The sequence below is a fragment of the Stegastes partitus genome, unplaced genomic scaffold, assembly GCF_000690725.1.
Source record: "Stegastes partitus isolate 25-593 unplaced genomic scaffold, Stegastes_partitus-1.0.2 Scaffold88, whole genome shotgun sequence".
NCBI classification, from domain to species: Eukaryota; Metazoa; Chordata; class Actinopteri; family Pomacentridae; genus Stegastes; species Stegastes partitus.
Window position 1 is genome coordinate 96,474 of NW_007577819.1, and position 18,923 is coordinate 115,396.

An 18,923-nucleotide genomic window follows, 5' to 3' on the forward strand; every position below is an offset into this window, starting at 1 on the left:
TTGAATGTTGTTTTATTTGATTTCATTTCTTTTATTAGTATTACATTGTTTTTTAAATATTCTTTTCTGGGACTCTTGTTTTTCAGCAGTATTTTTTTATGGATTTCTTCTTTTTGTGAGTATTGCCTTGACTTCTTTCTTCTCATGTCTCATTCTCGCCTCCTCTTCTCACACCTCAGATAGAAGGGAATAAGAAGAAAGGAGTCAAGGCCCTGAGAAAAGAGACTCGAGGACAGGGAGGATCACGGGCGTCCGAGACTTATCGATGCATGTGGGGAGTCACGTCTGACCCATAAACATTAAATGGTCGGCTCTTATGTGCTGCTTTTCTTCCTTAGTGGTGCTCAAAGCGCAGTGTTTCCCATTCAGTCATTGACACAAAGGAGGCGGCGCTGCCATCAGGAGCAACTTCAGGTTCAGCACCGAGCTCAAGGACACTTTGCTGGAGATTGAACCACCAACCTTGGAAATAGATTATTTATTTATTTATTTAAATAGGTGATTTATTAGAACAATTTACTGTTATTTTACCAATTTTGGCAGTTTTGTTATATTGTGGGCAATAACCCTAAAAATATATATAAATGTACATTTTAACCACAAAATTTAAATAAAATCTGTATTTTTTTATAGCCTTTTTTTTTTTTTTTTAATGTGGCTACAAAAAAAACTCTAATTATTTTCTGTATTTAAAACAGCAAAATGTGCCAATATTTTACAGATATTTGCCATTATTTAAAGGGAAAAAATATATCTACAAGAATTGGTTTTATTTGTAGTTATTTTACAGATTTTCCTGTTAAATTAAAGATATTAAATCTTTTTTGTGTTTGTGAGCCTTAATAAGTTCCAATGTTCACCATCCTGTATATATATATATATATATATATATATATCTTTTTGCACTATTTGACACTTTGATTCATTTTCTGATTCTTTTATATATGTATATAGTGTGTTTGTGTTTTTATTCTTTACTCTTATTATTATTTTGTTCTGGAACAGGTGCTCAATACATTTCATTGCACCTTGTACTGTATATAATTGTGTTTGTGACAAATAAAAGGTTTAATCTTGAATCCTGAACATCAAAAATCTGCCTTAAAAGATAAAATAAAATCTTTAACAATGTGTGCCTGTAAAACTGCTGATTTTAAAACAGTAAATCTATCTTTGGTTTACAGATATGTACTGTTATTTTCACAGCTATGTTACAGTACTCCACTGTTTTTTTTAAATGGGTTTTTTCTGTCTTTCCTGCCAAAAACCAAACACCGACATGCCCTTGAGCAAGGCATTAAACATCCCATCATTTCAAACATACAAGCTTTAACTGTATTCCAGGCTTAAATAAGAGACCAGTATTGACATTTTCATTTTTCTTATGAAACATACAGCCTGCATGTACTCTAAACATTGCCAGAGTTTTCAGCTTAACGCTTATTAATGCAGAGCAGCTGAGAAGTTAAAAGCCTGCACGGTTTCTTTAATTTGCACTCGTACATATTGGAGGTCCACACATGCCCTGACACTGAGCAGGATCCAGCAGCACACACTGCGTGCACAGACACACGTGAGAACCATCCATTTCCCATTACAACCCCTGGCTCAGCTCCAGCACCAGTCAATGACCTGCTGACACGGATCGATACGTTTGGCTTCGGGCTGTGTGTTACATGTTCAGAGTCACTCGAGCAGAGAAACTCCACCGGCCGGCTTACGTAACCTGCTGTGAAATCACACCCTGAGCAGCAGCATGTATGTGCACAGTACAAATGCTTTTCTTCGGCTTTCTTTTTTTTTCCAGTTTCAAGGGTGTAAAAAAGCCCCAAACACAAACCAGCTGCTTCTGTTCGATAGGAGAGCTCTGCTTGGATTGCACAGCTGCTGCAGAGGCTTTTATTTTGAAGCTCCAGACAGCTGTCGATCCACTTGGTGATGTGTTCATAAGGCTTGCAGAGGTCCAGTGTCCTGCAGTCACAGCTCATAGTCATAACCTCACCCATAAAACATTCATGCGTGTTTGCGATTGAGCTCCAGGTATGCCTTATTCATGGCAGCAGCAGCAGTCTGAAAAATGAATGAGACGTTTGGAGAGACCTTCCACTGAATCAGCATTTCCCCAGCGAGCATGCTCCTCCAGTCATGGCGAGGACAAGGAAAGCAAAGCGGCAGTAATGCTTCTGCGTCTCAATTACACCCCTGCAGTATCACACCGGCACCCCAGAGTTCATCGGGGGCTCGGAGGCCGCTGCGCTGAACTGGGATGAAGCAGATCTTTGTTGTGTGGGGCCGCCTGAATGCTGACCGCTGCTTCCCTTGTGGGCCGCTGCAGACGGACGGGTTTGTTTCCCCCCTCTAAGGTGTCTCTGTGAAACGCCACAATAACCGTGCACCTCCTCGGGCACGGCGGCCCACTTTAATTACCCAGCAGATTAGCGCAGTCTGCAGACTTGTGCCTGCAGGTAAGCTCGTTTAATTTCACCTAAACAGCTTTATGGATCCCTGCAAAGGAACGTTTTTCACGGGTCAAGTGGCTGCTCTTGTGCGTTATGCAACACACCTGTACCACGTCACCTAAACGTCAAATGATTCGGGTTGGATCACCTCTCAATAGTTGCATTTTTTAGTAAAGTCTACATTAAAAGCTAACTGTTCAGATTTACTATATTAAACACATACAAGCCCCACAGGAGGAAGTCAATGCAACAAAAAGTCTAATCTTTCATTTTTTTCAATACTTGTGCCTTTACTGCTGATGTTCAACTATTATTCGGACACCAGATGTTGTGTCGCTCCTACTTTCTCTTTAAAATACCCCAAAGATGTTCTATTGGATTTATCCCAGGTCATAGTTTTGTTCTTCTGTAGAAACTCTTGTGTGATTTTGTTCTCTGGATGGTTCTCCTGCTGGAATATTCTTCTTCTTCCAGCTTCTGCAGACTGGGAGTCATCTAGTCAGCCAGTATTCTGGTTTATCCTCAGACATTCATCTATAAATGTCATCAACACCTTCTGCCCTCATGTAGCCCCATATCATGATACTGCCACCTCCATGCTTCACTGTCAGGACTATGCATCCACTGTGGTGGTCCTGGTCAGGTTCACACCAAACATGCTGGACTCCATCTGAGCCCAACACATTTATCTGCACATGACCAAAGAATGTTCTCCCAGTGTCCATCAGGCTTCTTTTCATGTTCTTCAGCAATGATCAATCCTGCAGTTTTGTATTGATGAGCAATGAAGCGCTTCATTTTTTGGATGTCGTCCATAGAGGATGGCATTATGAACTCTCCTTCACACTGTCTGAGCTTCACAGAAACTCTGATTTCCACTGATAGCCCCTGTGCCAAGTTTGTTTTTCATAGCTCGTATGTGCATGTGTATGTGGAGTCATTTTAGGAGGACGACCACTGCGGCCATGACGAGTGTTACTATGGCTCCTTTTATACCTCTTGATTTTAAATTAACTTCCTGGATTCTTTTCCATCTTTGTGAAGTCTCACCATCAGATATTTTCGGCTCCTCCGTTCAATTATTTTCCATGTGGAGCCATGGTGCAGACATGTGGATAGACACGGCCAGTAGGTCCAGAACTGAGAAAGTTCTGCTGCTCACAACTCATTCTATAACCATGTTCATGCAGTTACACTGATTGGAAATCACAGGTGGACTCGGTTTAGTTTCAGTGATCACAGGTGTGTTCCCTTTTGTTGCGTTGAGTTTAACTTTGTTGCCTGATTTTTCCAATATAGTCTTTCTAAAGCATTGATTTGTGATTGTTCATAAGAGGAAATACTCAACTGATCAACTCATATTTAGCTTCTTTTTCTCTGACATTTCTTTAATCCTTGCTGCTGCCTTCTGTCCTCCTGTTTACATCACAAGCTGCATGCTTGACAATCTTTCCAGACTGCCTGTATTTAGTTCTCTGTGTGTCATTTGTTTAGCGTGATCTATAAACTCAGGATAACATGTCGCCAGCCACAGCAGAGCAAATCTTTTTCACAGTAATCTGAGTGGAGAATGCGTGAATTACATATTTACACTGACTGACCTACACTCGGGTCACAAAACATGTCATGTAAGGAAGTTCTGCAGTTTCTTAGAGGAGATAATTAAAAATTCAATTAATCACTTAAAGAAAGTTTGGGTTTGCAGTATTCTCTCCACATTGTGTGCATAAAAAAAAAGTGAATATTGTACTTGTGCGTTTGGTTTAGATGTGATTCTTGCAGCTTTACTTGTTTTCATTGTTCTTATTTTTCTCCAGCAACAAGCAGAATATAAGCACAATTATTCACTTTTTACTTTTGGAATTTGTTTCAGTTAATTCTGAGAGAACAACAAATTCTTTACTAGAAAAAAATCCTGAAAATACACTTGGATATAATGACTGTTTATATTAATATCAAACATCTCCAGAACCGAAGAAAAACAGAGAAAAGAGAGGGAAGAAGAAACTGGCTCCTCGAGTGTTTCTTTTAGATGATAAGTTAGTGGATCAACAAAAAGCAGAAAATTAAAATCCAATGACTTTACGCAAAACGGTGACAGGAACATTAGCAGCTTTGTTATTTGGGCCCAGTGTAGACAATAAACAACTGTCTTTAGAGTGAATATTTATTCAGGAATATGATTTTCCTGAGGGAAGGTCTGCTCAGTTTGCCTCCAGCCTTCTGTGTGCAGAACTTCCCCAAACACACAAGATGGCAGCATTATTCCACCGACTGGAATTAGTCCATCTCTGCCGAACTTAAGGACTATATAAATGGTGTCGTTGTAAAACTGTTTATTTGATTTGTTTCACGGTTATACTTTGTATAAGTTTAATTTTCTTTTTTAGGATGTATTACATTTGTTGTTAAATTTGTTGCTCTGATGCATTTCTGTGTTCGTGTAGAAAAGGTTTAATTTGTCTATATGCTTATTATGTCCATCCATCCATTATCTATACACCGCCTAATCCTCACTAGGGTCATGGGGGGCTGGAGTCTATCCCAGCTGACTCAGGGTGAAGGCAGGAGACACCCTGGACAGGTCACCAGTTTATCACAGGGCTACACTTAGAGACAGACAACCAAGCACACTCACATTCACACCTACGGACAATTTAGAATCACCAGTTAACCTCAACATGTTTTTGGACTGTGTGGGAGGAAGCCGGAGAACCCGGAGAGAACCCACGCTGCACGGGGAGAACATGGAGACTCCACGCAGAAAGCGTCCTCACCGGGACGCTAACTGGTGAGCTTCTTGCTGCGAGGTGATGGTGCTAACCACAGAGCCACCTTGCAGCTCTAGCAGTGCACTGTTTTTACAAAATACATTTAAAAACTGTAAAATCTGACGCTTTTCTTTGGTGGAAAAACAACAATGACCTTTCCACTGACTCGCTCAGTGGTCTCCCCACCACAGATCACAGATGCCACCTATGCGCGGGGTGCTGGGGAGGGGGATGCTCTGAGCAGGATAAGAGCATCTGTAGTCAACAGACTGACAAAAAGAGCCAGCTCAGTCTGTGGCTGCCCCCTGCACTCCACTGAGGTGGTGGGAGAGAGGAGGGCACTGGCCAAACTGTCCGCTATCATAGGAAACACCTCCCACCCTCTGCATCAGACTGTAAACTCTTTAAGCGGTGCGTTCAGCGACAGACTGTGAAACCCAAAGTGTAAGACGGAACAGTTCTGCAGGTCCTTTATTCCAGCATCAGTTAGACTTTACAATGCTGCGTTATAAAATTCTCTGGTCTGTTTGAAGGCAAAGTCCTGAATTGAAAGTGTTGTTTAAATGAAAGCATGTACGTATACTCAGAGAAATACAAAACGTGTTACTGAATCAGATAAATGTCCCAGTTTACCCATCAGATGCACAGAGAACAACAAGGTGTTCACGTGTTACTTTAAAAGGTGTGTGAATCGAAATAGGAGCTGCAGAGTTTAACACAAAGACATCTCTGTTCACGCCAGCCACGTTTAGAGTCACATTTTAACCTACCGTGCATGTCTCTGGGCTGTTGGAGGAAGCTGGAGAAATCCCTCGTAGAAGATGTGAACTCCACACGGAGCAGCTGCAGCCTCGAACCCTCGACCTTCCTGCTACCCGCTGCACCACTGAGTCGTCCTCTGTTGAAACAAAAGAACTATTTTCAGTTCCTTTAAGGCATTTTTCTGCTCTTAAAATCTGGCATTCAGCTGAGTGTTTTGCAGGACAACTTACAATGTCACAGTGTGCTTGTTGGAAAATCCAAACAGACCACGTCGTAGTGTTCATTTTGACCAAGAATGTCTTTTAAATGGTAAAAATGTTTCAGTATTGTTAGATTTCTGTTGTTCAGGTACATTTCACACACAGTGATGGAATCTGTTTCCTTCTTATTACCCCAAATAACTGATGCTGACTGATTTAAAGCAACTTTCTGCTTTTACCAGATCCACCACAGCTGTTTGCTGTTTGGACGATTAGACGGATTCTCTGCAGCTGAAAGGATTCAAACCAAACACACAGTCAAAAGATTACAACAGTGTCTCACCGAGGCGCTGATAGACATGAGAAGGGATTTGTAAATGTCTGTAAATGTAAATGCACATTTGACTTTTACTGCACGTTTAAATTTATAATGTTTGAGTCAAATACAAACATTAATGAAAGTATCAGCAGCACATTTAGACGAACCGGACTAGTGTGTGATACAAGTTAGATGAGAGAACATAAAATGGACAAAAACAAAAACGGGTACAAACGTAACACTCTCAGTTTGAGGTTTCAGGAGGAAAAATACTACATTTGTTTTTCAGAAGTTGTATTTTTAGTAAACTCTGATTTCAGTAGGTATCTCAGTTCTAGGAGAAATCTTTTAAACTTAGGGGGTTATTTTGCAACTTTTTGTGTGTGAATTTAGAAAATAAAGCAGATAAAGTCATGATATTGGTCAGATATTTACCATCTGGATTGCCACGATTATAGAAAAGGTTTTCAAGATTAAAAGACAGACTTGGCATATTTCACACTCAAAGAAAAAGTGAAATATTATTTCAGTAGTAAGTTTACAAAAGCTACAAAAAATATCCTTTAACTTAAAAAGAAAAAAAAACTTTTTATTGTGATAATTTTATTTCATTCTACTACGTATTTAGGGTTTTGTCAACTTGGTTTAGCCCCTCTAGTTTAATATCTGCTTTGTGGGAAAGATGTTATTTAAATAAAGTTAACACCATTATCACTATATCGCTCTCTATAAATCTGACAATATGACAGTAACTTATCAGGGTACATTACTGTGATCATTTACATTTATTTGTAATACAATACTTACGAGGCCCTTCTCGAGTTTTATTTTTTCTCATTTTTTTTTGACAAGAACCTGCTAATTATTACACTTTATATCTTTTATTTCAGTTCCACTGGACATCAACAAAGGCTGTGTTATTGTTGGTTCTTAAAAAGAAGCACAAGTTAAGGAATTAAATTCTCTGAAAAGAAAACTGTGCACAGACACAAACCGCTCATGTGACAGCGTATGAGCATTTTTTATTGAGACTGACAGTATGATTTATGTTTTTCTGGAACCAGTTAGAAGAGAACAAGGCCTTGTTTCTGTTGCTGATGTTCCTGGAAAAAGTTTTGTGTTGTGAGAAATTGTGGAGAGAAAAGAGCTTCCGAGCAAAACAGACATGCTGATGGAATTCTGATAATTCAATTGGCAATCTGTTTAATGAAATAAAAACCCAAATAAATGTCAGGAGAAATGCCTAACCTCAAAATACTATTATCTTTTTACCCAAATAACCCTAAAGGAATGAATAGATTTATTTGTTGTTATCATTTAATATTTTATCTATTTGTTTAATAGTGGGATGTAATTCTGTATCAAAATTACTTAGTTTATTTTATTCCTTTTGTTTTTGAGGATCAGAAAATGCCTGCGTTCTTAAAAGAAATTAGATTTCTAAATTGGTTTAAATATAATTTCTCTTAAATATGTTATCTGGAATTGACCACATTAAAAGTTCCAGCAAGCTATCTGTAGATATTTCACATGTTCTCCTAACACGCATATAACAGTTTAAATAAATACTAAATATACAATTATTCTGAAGTGAACCAATAAGTAGGCCTATGTGGTGGCCATGTTCAAAATAGTTTTGAAAGTATATGCAAGTATAGTACACACCTGTTTTAATACTGCTGTTGTATTTTAATGGTGTGGTTGTTTGAATAAAAATAAACTCAATTCTTTAAATTCTCTAATTTAAAAAAAATCAACCTATATGGGATTTTATTAGGACAGTAGCATCTATAAAAAAAGTGTTCTCAGGAAATATTATGAGATAATGTCATCAATTCATCAATTTTGTCCCGAATTATCGTAATTTTTTCTCTTCTGTATTTTGTATTAAATGTTTATAGAATCGTACCAAAATGATTCCATAAACTATTTTAGAGTACTTTTTAAATTTATTTATTTTTTTTTTTAGAAAAATTAAAACGCTCACCATAACCGGAAGTGGATCAGTTCTGCATCCGGGTCACAGTCTGTTTACAACTCTGATGGCGGACGGCTAATGCTAACCACCGAGGGAGGAAGCTGCAGTTAAATCGTATTTTACTAACATTTTGCGGCGGTTTCGCTACAAATGGCTTCTCAGATCCCTATTACCGTCAGGACCCAGCCGACGGCCGCCAGCTCCGCCGCTCTCCGGGGGAAGAAACGTCCCGGAAGTCCGGCGGTGTCCGGAGCTCCGCAGGCCGCCGGGAGCAACAAGAAAAAGAAGCCGGCAGCGACTCCGACAACTCAGGCCCAGGTAAACCTAAACTGAACCACACACTGACATGCTGGAGGAGTGATTAAGGTGAATATTTATTTTATAGTACTGTAGATATTTTGCTTTATAATTACCCACCTCGGGGACTGAACCACAAGGCGACATTAAAAGGTTATTAGCAGCAGGTATGTTAAGTGTAAAGTGGCTCTACTTTAACCTGCTATATATCACCATGGTAACTGATGTTGCACTGCTAACAGCTAATCTGCAGGATATTATGTTCAGATATGGTAAAAATCTATTTTAATTTGTTTTTGTTATAAACTTGACCATGTAAAATTAAACCTGTTCCCATATGAACACTTTAACTTTTATCATTCTTAAAGCCCCCTAATAACAAAGTAGCCTTCCAGCTTCAGGTTGTTCCATCTCATATCATCAGAGCCCATCTGCTCGAGCATCTCTCATTTGCTTAAAACTTTATCACAAACCATGGCGATTTGAATTGTATCTGCCAAACTGTAGGGTTTTAATAGATTTGACAGCTCTATCTCAGGATCTGTCAAAGATAAAAGCCTGAAAATGACTTTATTTTCATTTTTATGACCAGGTTTTTCCATATTAAAGTATCCTACATGGTTTGTTTTGTAATATTATACACATTATACATGCAACTATAGATAGTTAAGAAAATATCACTAGCTGACTCCTGCATTTTCATTTTTTTTGTTCAGATATGCTCAGAGGTGGAGCTTTTCTTGACAGCATGAAGTTTTTTCATATTTCAACTCCCCCATAATCAGAGATTATTTGACCTACTTGACCAATATTGTGAAACAATGACATCATGGAAACAGTAAAAATTGCTTTTAAATTCTTCATAGCTCCTGAGATATCGTCATTCAAACATCGTCTTAAATTTGTACGCACAAAGAACGTTTTGAAACAGGAAGAGAGGCAGTTTAAAAAATTAAATAAAATCTTTGGAAGTATTTTGTTTTCTTAAAAATTTCACAAACATCTTCCCAAATATTCCAGTACTTAGCTTAAACTGAAAAAGGGAACGATATGGATCCTTAAATTGCCCTTCAGAAGTGTCTCCCTGCCACCAGTTCCTCTGCAGACCATATCCTCTCTGAGCGGTACAGTTTCTTAGCTGTCATTTCTATAAACCTGTTCAGCTGTAAGTTTATAATCCTACATGCAATCAGCTGATGATGCTGAAAAATACATAAATATGCTGATTTGCTGCCCAGTCTGTTTTACACTGATGGGACTGCAGCTAATAAAACACAGATTAAAATATTAGTTATTCTGTTGGTATTTATCACAGAGAATTTTTAATCAATAACACTGATCCATGTGACCGTCATTGTGGGACAGTGTCACACCTACATGCACTAGTTGAGTATCCTGTTTAAAGGAATGAAGTGTAAAGTTTCAGATTTCTAAACACAAGACACTGCAAGTGTTAGAAATCTGCAATTCTTCCAGCTTTTCAGCATCACTACAGAATGTGCAATAGGTGTAAATACATTTATCAGTCCGTTAACAGATTTAACGAACCGTCCTGTTGCCTTATTGAACTATTGAACCAGACTTCACTTGTTTTACAAACAGGAAATCACATTCCTGATAGCGTCTCCTCAGAACGAGTTTATTTAGCATAATCAGAACAGATGCTGCGGAGCCTTTTTCTCAATAACATCTGTATTTTCACTGATTCCCATCTGTTCAATCTGCCCGTGAATATTTTTGAATAATAATTCAGGCTAATACTATTGCACAGGCTGTATTTATGAAACAATAATGGTTATGCTTTAATACTATTATAACTAGAGCTGTGACTATCAATCAGTTAATTGTAGACTATTGAATTAATCTGCAGCGATTTTGATAATGAGTTATTCAGTTTGATTTTTAGTCTAAAATCTCTGATCACAGCTTCTTAATTTACTGACTGTAGTTTCTGGTTTCTCACTTCATCGATGACAGTAAGCTGAATATCTTTAGGTTGTGGAAAAGATATTTGTCATCTGGGACTTTGAGAAACACCGATCAACGTTTTTCACCATTTTCTGACATTTGTAGACCAAACAACTAATAGATTAATGGACAGGGGAATGAAAGATGTGCAGGGCAGCAAACATGATATGCAATGTAAAAAGGCAGCACACAGTACAGGCATGGTAGAGCTGTACAACATTTGTGTTGGCTTTTATAAGTAGCAACCTCTCTTTTTCCAGTCAACCCAAGTTGTTTAGGGTGTATTATGAAATATATTTGAGCTTAATTGTCCCGATTTATGAGGAAAGAAAATAAATCAGCCAAGTGTTCAATGGCAAGATTTGTCTTGGACTTTGATTCGGACTGAGATCATCCAGGTTTTGCATCTTAGTGGCTTCAGTTGTTGATTTATCCTCCACAAACTTCAAATAAAGAAGTCCAGTAACTGTTAAATCTGAGTAAATGATGTTCTATCAGACACGATTCTCTTGTAGATTAATTGTGGAAAATTAGAAGTTTTTGTATTAATCAGCAACAGAGGTTGTTTTTTACTTTGCAGGTTTTGAGATTTGACGATTACACATCCCATCGTCAACGCTGAAACAGATAAATTGTTAACAGCAGTGAATACAAACACGTACACGGTATAGTATGTTCGTAGTATGCAATCTTAGTGCAACAACAACAACATTTCTAATTAGCATTTTAAATACGATTTTTTGTGTTACAATTTGTTACAACCCAGCCACTAGGGTCAGCTGGGTGTAACAAAAAACCAGAGGGAAATGGTTCAGGTTATGCAATTTGTTGCTCAGTAACGTAAATCACGAAAAATCAAAAGAACCAAATGAAGGCTGCCAACATAAGTTACATTACAATAAACACAGAGCGAGAGGCACCAGGACTGTTCACACTGAACCCCAGCCAGCCCTGCCTGAGAGGTTGCTGGTTGCTTTTATAGCCAGGTGTGGTGATTGCTGCGGTTGAGGACGAGTGGTGGTCCAATCAGATGTGACTGGAGACGGGGAGAACAAGGGCTGGACTGCAGGTCTTTAGCTCCAGGCTAATTAGCTGAGATGTCATGCAGCTAGTGTCCTGGAGCTCTCAGCCACCCACAACTGGGCCCCACGCAGGTCATCTCCACATGCAGTGGTCACAAGTCCACATAACCATAACAACACAAACACCATGGGTCATATCAAATTTAAAAATGTTAATGAATACGTTAAACGCAAACGTGATTGTAAACTATCTTGTCAGAATAAGAGTTTCAGGTTTCATGTTACACTGTATGTATTCAGCTTCAGGTCCTGTAAGACATGTGGCTTAAACCAACTGTGGCTGCTGTATGTCTGAATGAGGTATTTCATCAGGTAGCGACAGTGGAGCCGGCGGCTGAGGTGAAGCCGGTGGGATCAGCTGACGGCGGTCCAAACGCCGCCGCGGAGTCCACCGCGAAGCCTCCGCCTTTCAAAGACCACACGTTCATGGTGAGCGTCTGTTTCCAGCCTGAATTTATCTGCTTCTGTTGCTTCTCCCTCAGTTTTCATTCTCTCTGTTTTCGCCTCTCTTCATCTTGGCAGCACTCTGGGATTGGTGGAGCAGCAGCAGGCAAAAAGAACAGGACCTGGAAGAATCTCAAACAGATTCTGGCTTTGGAGCGGACTTTACCCTGGAAGCTCAACGATCCCAACTGTGAGTTTCTGTATCTTCTGACTCGGCACACATACATTTGTTTGCTCCAAATAATCCAACTCTGTGTCTGCATTCAAAATTCCACCACATTTATGCAAAATACTGTCAACAACATGGATTATTTTGTTGGTTCTTCGTCTCCAGACAGCACAGAACATTTCCAAAACCAGCTGACATTAAAGAAGAATGACAGTTTACTCCAAAAAAACCCCCCCAAAAAAACAGATTGCAGAAAAGTCACATTTTTATATTTGTTTCAGTAAAAAACTTATGCAAAAATGTGTCACTTATCTACCAATATTTGTCAAAATAATTGCAATATGATAATTTTTTGCATATGGTTCAGCTCTAGTTCAAGTTCTGACTTTCCTGTGTTTACAGACTACAACATTGACGCTCCTCCTTCCCTGAAACCAGCCAAGAAATACTCAGACATCTCTGGCCTGCCTGTGAGTAGAATAAAGGCTGCATTACTTCAGCTCAGTCTCGTATAGAGTTCTCTCTGAATGACCCCTCTCGTCTTTCCTCAGGCCAACTACACAGACCCTCAGACCAAGCTACGCTTCACATCTTCTGAGGAGTTCTCTTACATCCGGCTCCTCCCCACTGATGTTGTTACCGGCTACCTGGCCCTTCGAAAGGCAACATGCATCGTACCCTGACAGCGGAGCGACGCTGGAAACCTGAAACACACCAGAACTGAACTCATGTCAGCGCAGGAGGCTGCCGAGCTGACCGGGACGGAGCTCAGAGCTCAGAGCTGAACCTGGGTCTGGAGGCTGCTGGAGGGGAAACTGCAAGAGCTCAAATGCTGCTAAACTGTAGTACTGCTGTGACTGAACCTCAAGCAGTTTCTGGGTATTTTACTCACTGTGGATTAATTTGTCACTGCAATGTAAAGTCCTGCATCTCTGTGGAAACAGAACAACCACAATGAAGAGGAAAAAGGACTCAAACCTGTCTTCTGTGTAGTATGACACGGTTATAATGCTGTAAATCACAAGAACGGATAAAAACAAAAGTTCAAATTCCACGATTCTTTATTTTCTTTAAAAATTAAAGAAACCTGGAATACACATTTTCCAACTGCCCAAAGCTTTTTTTTTTTTTTTTTAGAAAGACTAGAAAACATTGTGGCTCTACATACTACAGATATTTTACCATTTGCATGTTTAATGTTTCCATACTTGTATCCAATCAGCTCTGTGAAAGCACAGCCTGCAGTTCAGCCGAAAAGTCCCTGAAATTTTATTACATCATTCAACTTTCTTTTTATTTCCCCCTCATTTTTATGATGTATGGCATTATAACTGTGTGAAGACAGTTTTGAGTCCTCTGTACTTCTAGTCATGGTTGTTCTGTTGCCATAGAGCTGCAGGACTTCATGTTGAAGTGCAAAATGAGCCCACAGTGAGGAAAAATGTAACAGGAGCAAAAAACATGCCCAGAAACTGCTCAGAGTTCAGATGATTCAGATGTTAAATGCCACACTGTGTCAAATATCTGTTTCTAGTGGCAGATTGTGGAGGAGAAACGTTGCTGTTGGAAAGACTTTGATTTTGCTTATCCTAAGGTGCCTCTTAAGTAGCTTGAATTTTGCATTAAAGTCTCTTTTTCTATTCATGCTCTCATATCAGATTTTTTTTGTTTAAATGTACATTGTCCTACGTTGGAAATAGAGAGACAAACACTGTTTCAGTAGGAATTTTGCTCATGACAACCTGTAAACACACTTGTAAGATGTTGATGTCTAAAAAGCTGCAGCTAAAATATCTTCACCTGCTAATGTAGTCAATTCAGCTCTTATATATATATATGCTTCCATCCATCCATTATCTATACACCGCTCAATCCTCACTAGGATCATGGAGGGCTGGAGTCTATCCCAGCTGACTTAGGGTGAAGACGGGACACCCTGGACAGGTCACCAGTCTATCACAGGGCCACACAAAGAGAGAAACACTCACATTCACACGTACGGACAATTTAGAATCACCAATAACCTCAACATGTTTTTGGACTGTGTGGGAGAAAGCCGGAGAACCCGGAGAGAACCCACGCTGCACGGGGAGAACATGCAAACTCCACGCAGAAAGATCCTGGGTGTCCTCACTGGGATGCGATCTTGCTGCGAGGCAACTATGCTACCCACCGATGCACCTCGCAGAACATGAGAATTATCCCTGTCACGTATAAATACAGACTGCTCACTAGATCTAATTGTCCTCTTAACGATTCACCTGACAAAAGTGTGGATTAACTCAGTGCTTGAGAATTTATCACCAGCTGAACGTTTCAAATATGTTTTCCTGCACAGTTGACCTATTCAGACCCTTTCCCAACCACAACAATAGAAATACGATTTTTAAAAAAACTTTATATTGAAGTCAGAAAAAGGAAAGTTTTCACTGTTTTGGTTTAAATTGAATAGATGTGAAGACGCTAAAAGCCCTGGGCTTCGAGAGGCGGCCGCTCTGAACACTGAACCATCTGTTGACACTCTGCAACAGTCTAAATAACACCCCCCTTCTCTCTGTTTGCTCAGGCTCTGTGAGCACACGTCGCTCAGTAGTCTTTGTTTGCATAAATCCTTCAGTCTTTTAAGTACAACGCAAACAATGAGCCAAACGTTACCATTAAAGGATAATAAGGTGAACAGGGAAGGATTAGTCTGGCGATGCTGCGTATTTATTTGCATCCTTATTACCAGCAAATCCAATGGAAATAATATAAGCAACAATGAACTGATAATATTAGCAAGGACTGTGTGTGTTTTATTCATAATAACATCTCAATTATTGTCTAAAAGCAATTAAAACACATACAGATAAACTAAAAATTGTTCATATTCATGCCAAATTTGATTCATAGTGAATTTTTGTTTGACTAATATGGTTCTTCTGGCTGGAAATGACATAAACAAGAGATAAAAGCTGGTAGGACATTGTGTTCAAGATGTTAATGTTGAATTTTGTGCATTTTTGTCTCAGTTATCAGTGTGAAAGTCTGTATTTTCCTCCACATCAGTCCAACAGCTGTTCTAGTGTCTAACAGTGTTTCTGGGGTTTAGTTCCTCCAAGTGTCCATCTGCAGCTCTTGGAGCTTGAAGGCTTCCTCTCCATCACTCTGCTCTTCAGCTCCTCCACAGGTTCTGGATGGATTCAGGTCTGGACTCTGGCTGGGCCGCTCCAACATCTCCTCATTGTTTCCTCTTCAGCGTTTCTTCACCACTTTGGCTGCAGGTTTCACATCATTGTCTTGTTGAAGCTCCATTGCTGCCCAAGGAGCAGTGTTCCTGCAGACTGCCTGATGTTCTCCTCTGTTCTCATGATGCTGTTTCCTTCAGACATGACTTGTAACTGACTAGAGAACTGCTGCAGGTCCAGCTGAGCTTTAGTGAGTCTGTCCTGGAGAAGTGGATCCTCCTTGATCTCCATGGAGACCAGCCTTGTTGTTGGTCTGCTGGAGTGTCTGATTGACATGTTGCTACCAGAACTGCTCACATTCATCAGGATGCTCTTGGTGCTGGTCCTTGGGTTCTTCTTGGCCTCCACCATTCTTCCAGTGCAGGGCTCACGTCTGTCCTCCTGCAGCCCTTTGACATGTTCAACAGTGAGGAACTCCTTGCACTTTTTCACAAAGCTTTGCTCTGTAGACACTTGATATGTTTTTATAGCCTTTAACTGTCTGTGAGCAGCAACACTGCACAACTGGGAGTCCTCATTGAGTTCTTTGGTTTTCTCCATCACTAGTAACTAACAAGGGAACTACTGCATCAGCTGCTCTCTGTTTATAGTTTATTAACACTCTAGAATATAGTGAAAGTCACCAGAATCATTTGGAACTGCATCAAAGCTGCATTTTCTCAAAATATTTACAGTTATTTTAAGGAGTATGAATAATTTTGGAGACGGCAAAATTGTAAACAACACATAGAAATAGTTATAATTCATCATGAACGTCTCTCACACTCTCTTGTTTATGTCATTTCCAGCCAGAAGACATTAATTGGTCCAATAAAAATCCACTACAAATCAGAATCTGGCATGAGCATGGATGGTTTTGGGCCTAACGATAAATGAGTCACACTGTTGCGCTGCAATGCTCCAGAAACACAAACACGAGCTATTAGCGTTTCTGCAAACGAGCGGTCTCACTCGCGGCTGAGTGTTGCAGCTCCGGTGAAGCTGATGAAGGCAGTATAGTATATCTATGAGAGTCGGAGCAGCATTTCCATTCCTGCTGTGGCATCAAAACCTCAACGTAGTGATTAATGAACGGCGTCAGGGCTTTCTACTAGCCAAGCACACGACTCAACAGAGTGTGTCTGTGTGTGTGTGTGCAAGCACCTCTGCTGTGTTCCCAGCCGGGAAACTACACACTAGGAGGTTGTTCTTAGATTAGCCTTGGGATCTGTTTTTAAAATTAATATTGTCATAATCCTAATATGAAAATGTTTATGCACACCTTGTACGAGCATCTACATGTGGATATTTGTGGCATGTTGTGCGTAATTGAGCCTCAGGAATCCAAAAAGAGATAAAAAGTGCATTGCAGTATCTGGGCTGCTTTGCACTCAAAGCTGAGAAACCCTGCAGCTACACTTGTCTTTGCAGTCGCAGCTCGTCTCCACCTGGGTGCGCCACAGCTCTGCTTATTCTGCCGTCCAGCACTCGGTGCCACGGTGAGTCAGTCAGGTCACAGCAGTGTGTCCAGCTCTGAGCTCGGATTTATGAACTGCTGCAGGAGGATTTGCCCACCCACAGCTCCGACCGTCTTCTACACATCAGCAGCGGCGCTGGGTAAAAACTCAAACTCAAGGGTAAAGACTAATATAAGTAAATGCAATAAATGCGGCTGTTGGAGTTTAGCTGGCAGCAAAGCGTAAAGATTCTATAATACAAGCACTCTGATTTAAACAATCAAGGCTAATTTTGGTGTTGTCGCGGAAATAAGCAATTTACAGCTCAATCATATAATAACCGTCATTAGGAAATTGATTGTGATGTGCAGAAAAAAAAAGGCTCTTCTCGCCTTGATGGAGGATTCGGCACCTGCTGCATTGCACGAGATGTGTGTTTGCAGTGAACACACACACACACACAAACTCAAATCAATGATTGACTCCTCCGTCGGGTTTGTTTTTTGCTGCAAGTTTCTGAAACACTGCGGAGACACTGTGAACTAAGGTTGAGCTCATTTATGTCCAGTGATGGTTGAGATGCTATAGAAGTTGTTTATCCCACTTCTCAGTGCGTGCAGCTTTTCCAGGACTGCTTCTCATTCTACCTGCTGACGACAAACAGCATGTCGAGCAGCAAAAGCATCATCAAGACTGAGATATTTAACTTAATCTCATAGCTGACACATTCGGTTTTGCTGAACCAGTTCAAATCCGTGACTTCTCCGTGTGAGATTTGCCAGCTTTTCCAAACAGATAGAGGGAGAGGAAAAAAAATCTGTTGATAGAAGCCGTGCTGCATCCCTCATCTGACATGTCTTACTTCTTAAAGTATATGAGAAAAATTCATGAGAGCTACCCTCAAATGTCAGGTCGGAGAAATGGACTAGCAGCTCTGGTGAGCTGATCAATAGAGCAGCTCCAGTGCCTGCTGAGCCAGCAGGGGAACTTTCATATTTATGTGTTTTGACCTATTGGAACAGCAGAAGTACTGAACTTTTTTGCTCCCTGTTAACAAAGATACAACAGTGTGTCTGTTTCAGTGATTTTGCCGCAGCGGTTTGAGGTGTTTATTGTGGAGACTTTAAATTCAAGCTGCTTTAACAGGCACCTTAGTCAGAGCAAAGTCAACAAACTCTGTCCAATGTTTCTCGTCTGACCCAAGGAGCTTCAACGTGGCATTAAACTGAAGTGAAAAACAGTCAATGTTGAGAATTTATAGGCTGATTAGATTTACCCCTCTAAACCTGAAGTATTTTCAAGGTTTTTTTTTTTAGCCCGCTTGACATTTTTACTCACTGTGGACTCATTTTTCACAGCAGTATAAAGTCCTGCACCTCTACGGAAACAAAACAACCATGAAGAAGGAGATAGAAGTAAATGATGGTGCACTACAACACAGTTATAATGCCGCAAAACATTAAAAAGAAAAAACAAAAGTTGAATTTCTTTGGCTGTTTGTTGCACGAAAAAAATTCACTACTCTGCACATCAATTCTAGAAAGATGTTTCACCATGCTGAATGTATCTCCCAACAACCTGCTCCTCTGTGTGTGTATTTTGACCTATGCAGCGTTTATTTTATTGATTCAGAATTTTACGTTGCCTCCCAGTCACTCTAATTTGTTTTTGCACTTGTCTTCTCTCTGCTTTGGGTAAACAGCCTGCAGTTCAGCAGAAAGTCTCAGTCATGACCATAGACTGTATAAAAGATGGACGTAGCAACCGGCCCTGAAAAATGAAGCCAACCCGGAAGTGTCAAAAACCTGCAA

General features: G+C 40.0%; 1 protein-coding gene across 2 annotated transcripts; it reads left to right on the top strand.

Moving 5' to 3' along the window:
* The first annotated feature begins 8,534 nt into the window (after positions 1-8,534).
* On the top strand, positions 8,535-14,093 carry ino80c (INO80 complex subunit C). 2 transcript variants are annotated; one of them, XM_008277048.1, is made up of 5 exons: positions 8,535-8,807; positions 12,137-12,265; positions 12,359-12,470; positions 12,852-12,919; positions 13,001-14,093. In XM_008277048.1, exons 1-5 carry the CDS (start codon positions 8,640-8,642, stop codon positions 13,130-13,132), a joined length of 609 nt encoding a protein of 202 aa, XP_008275270.1. In that variant the 5' UTR covers positions 8,535-8,639; the 3' UTR covers positions 13,133-14,093. The 2 variants fall into 2 exon arrangements, with proteins under 2 accessions (XP_008275270.1, XP_008275271.1); XM_008277049.1 differs by having other exon boundaries at positions 12,149-12,265.
* The last annotated feature ends 4,830 nt before the right edge of the window (positions 14,094-18,923 follow it).

Excerpts from the sequence above, each read along its gene's own strand:
- ino80c (XM_008277048.1), top strand. The coding sequence starts at position 8,640 with ATGGCTTCTCAGATCCCTATTACCGTCAGGACCCAGCCGACGGCCGCC. Across the intron at positions 12,471-12,851 it reads GAAGCTCAACGATCCCAACT|ACTACAACATTGACGCTCCT; the intron begins GTGAGTTTCTGT and ends CTGTGTTTACAG. Across the intron at positions 12,920-13,000 it reads CAGACATCTCTGGCCTGCCT|GCCAACTACACAGACCCTCA; the intron begins GTGAGTAGAATA and ends GTCTTTCCTCAG.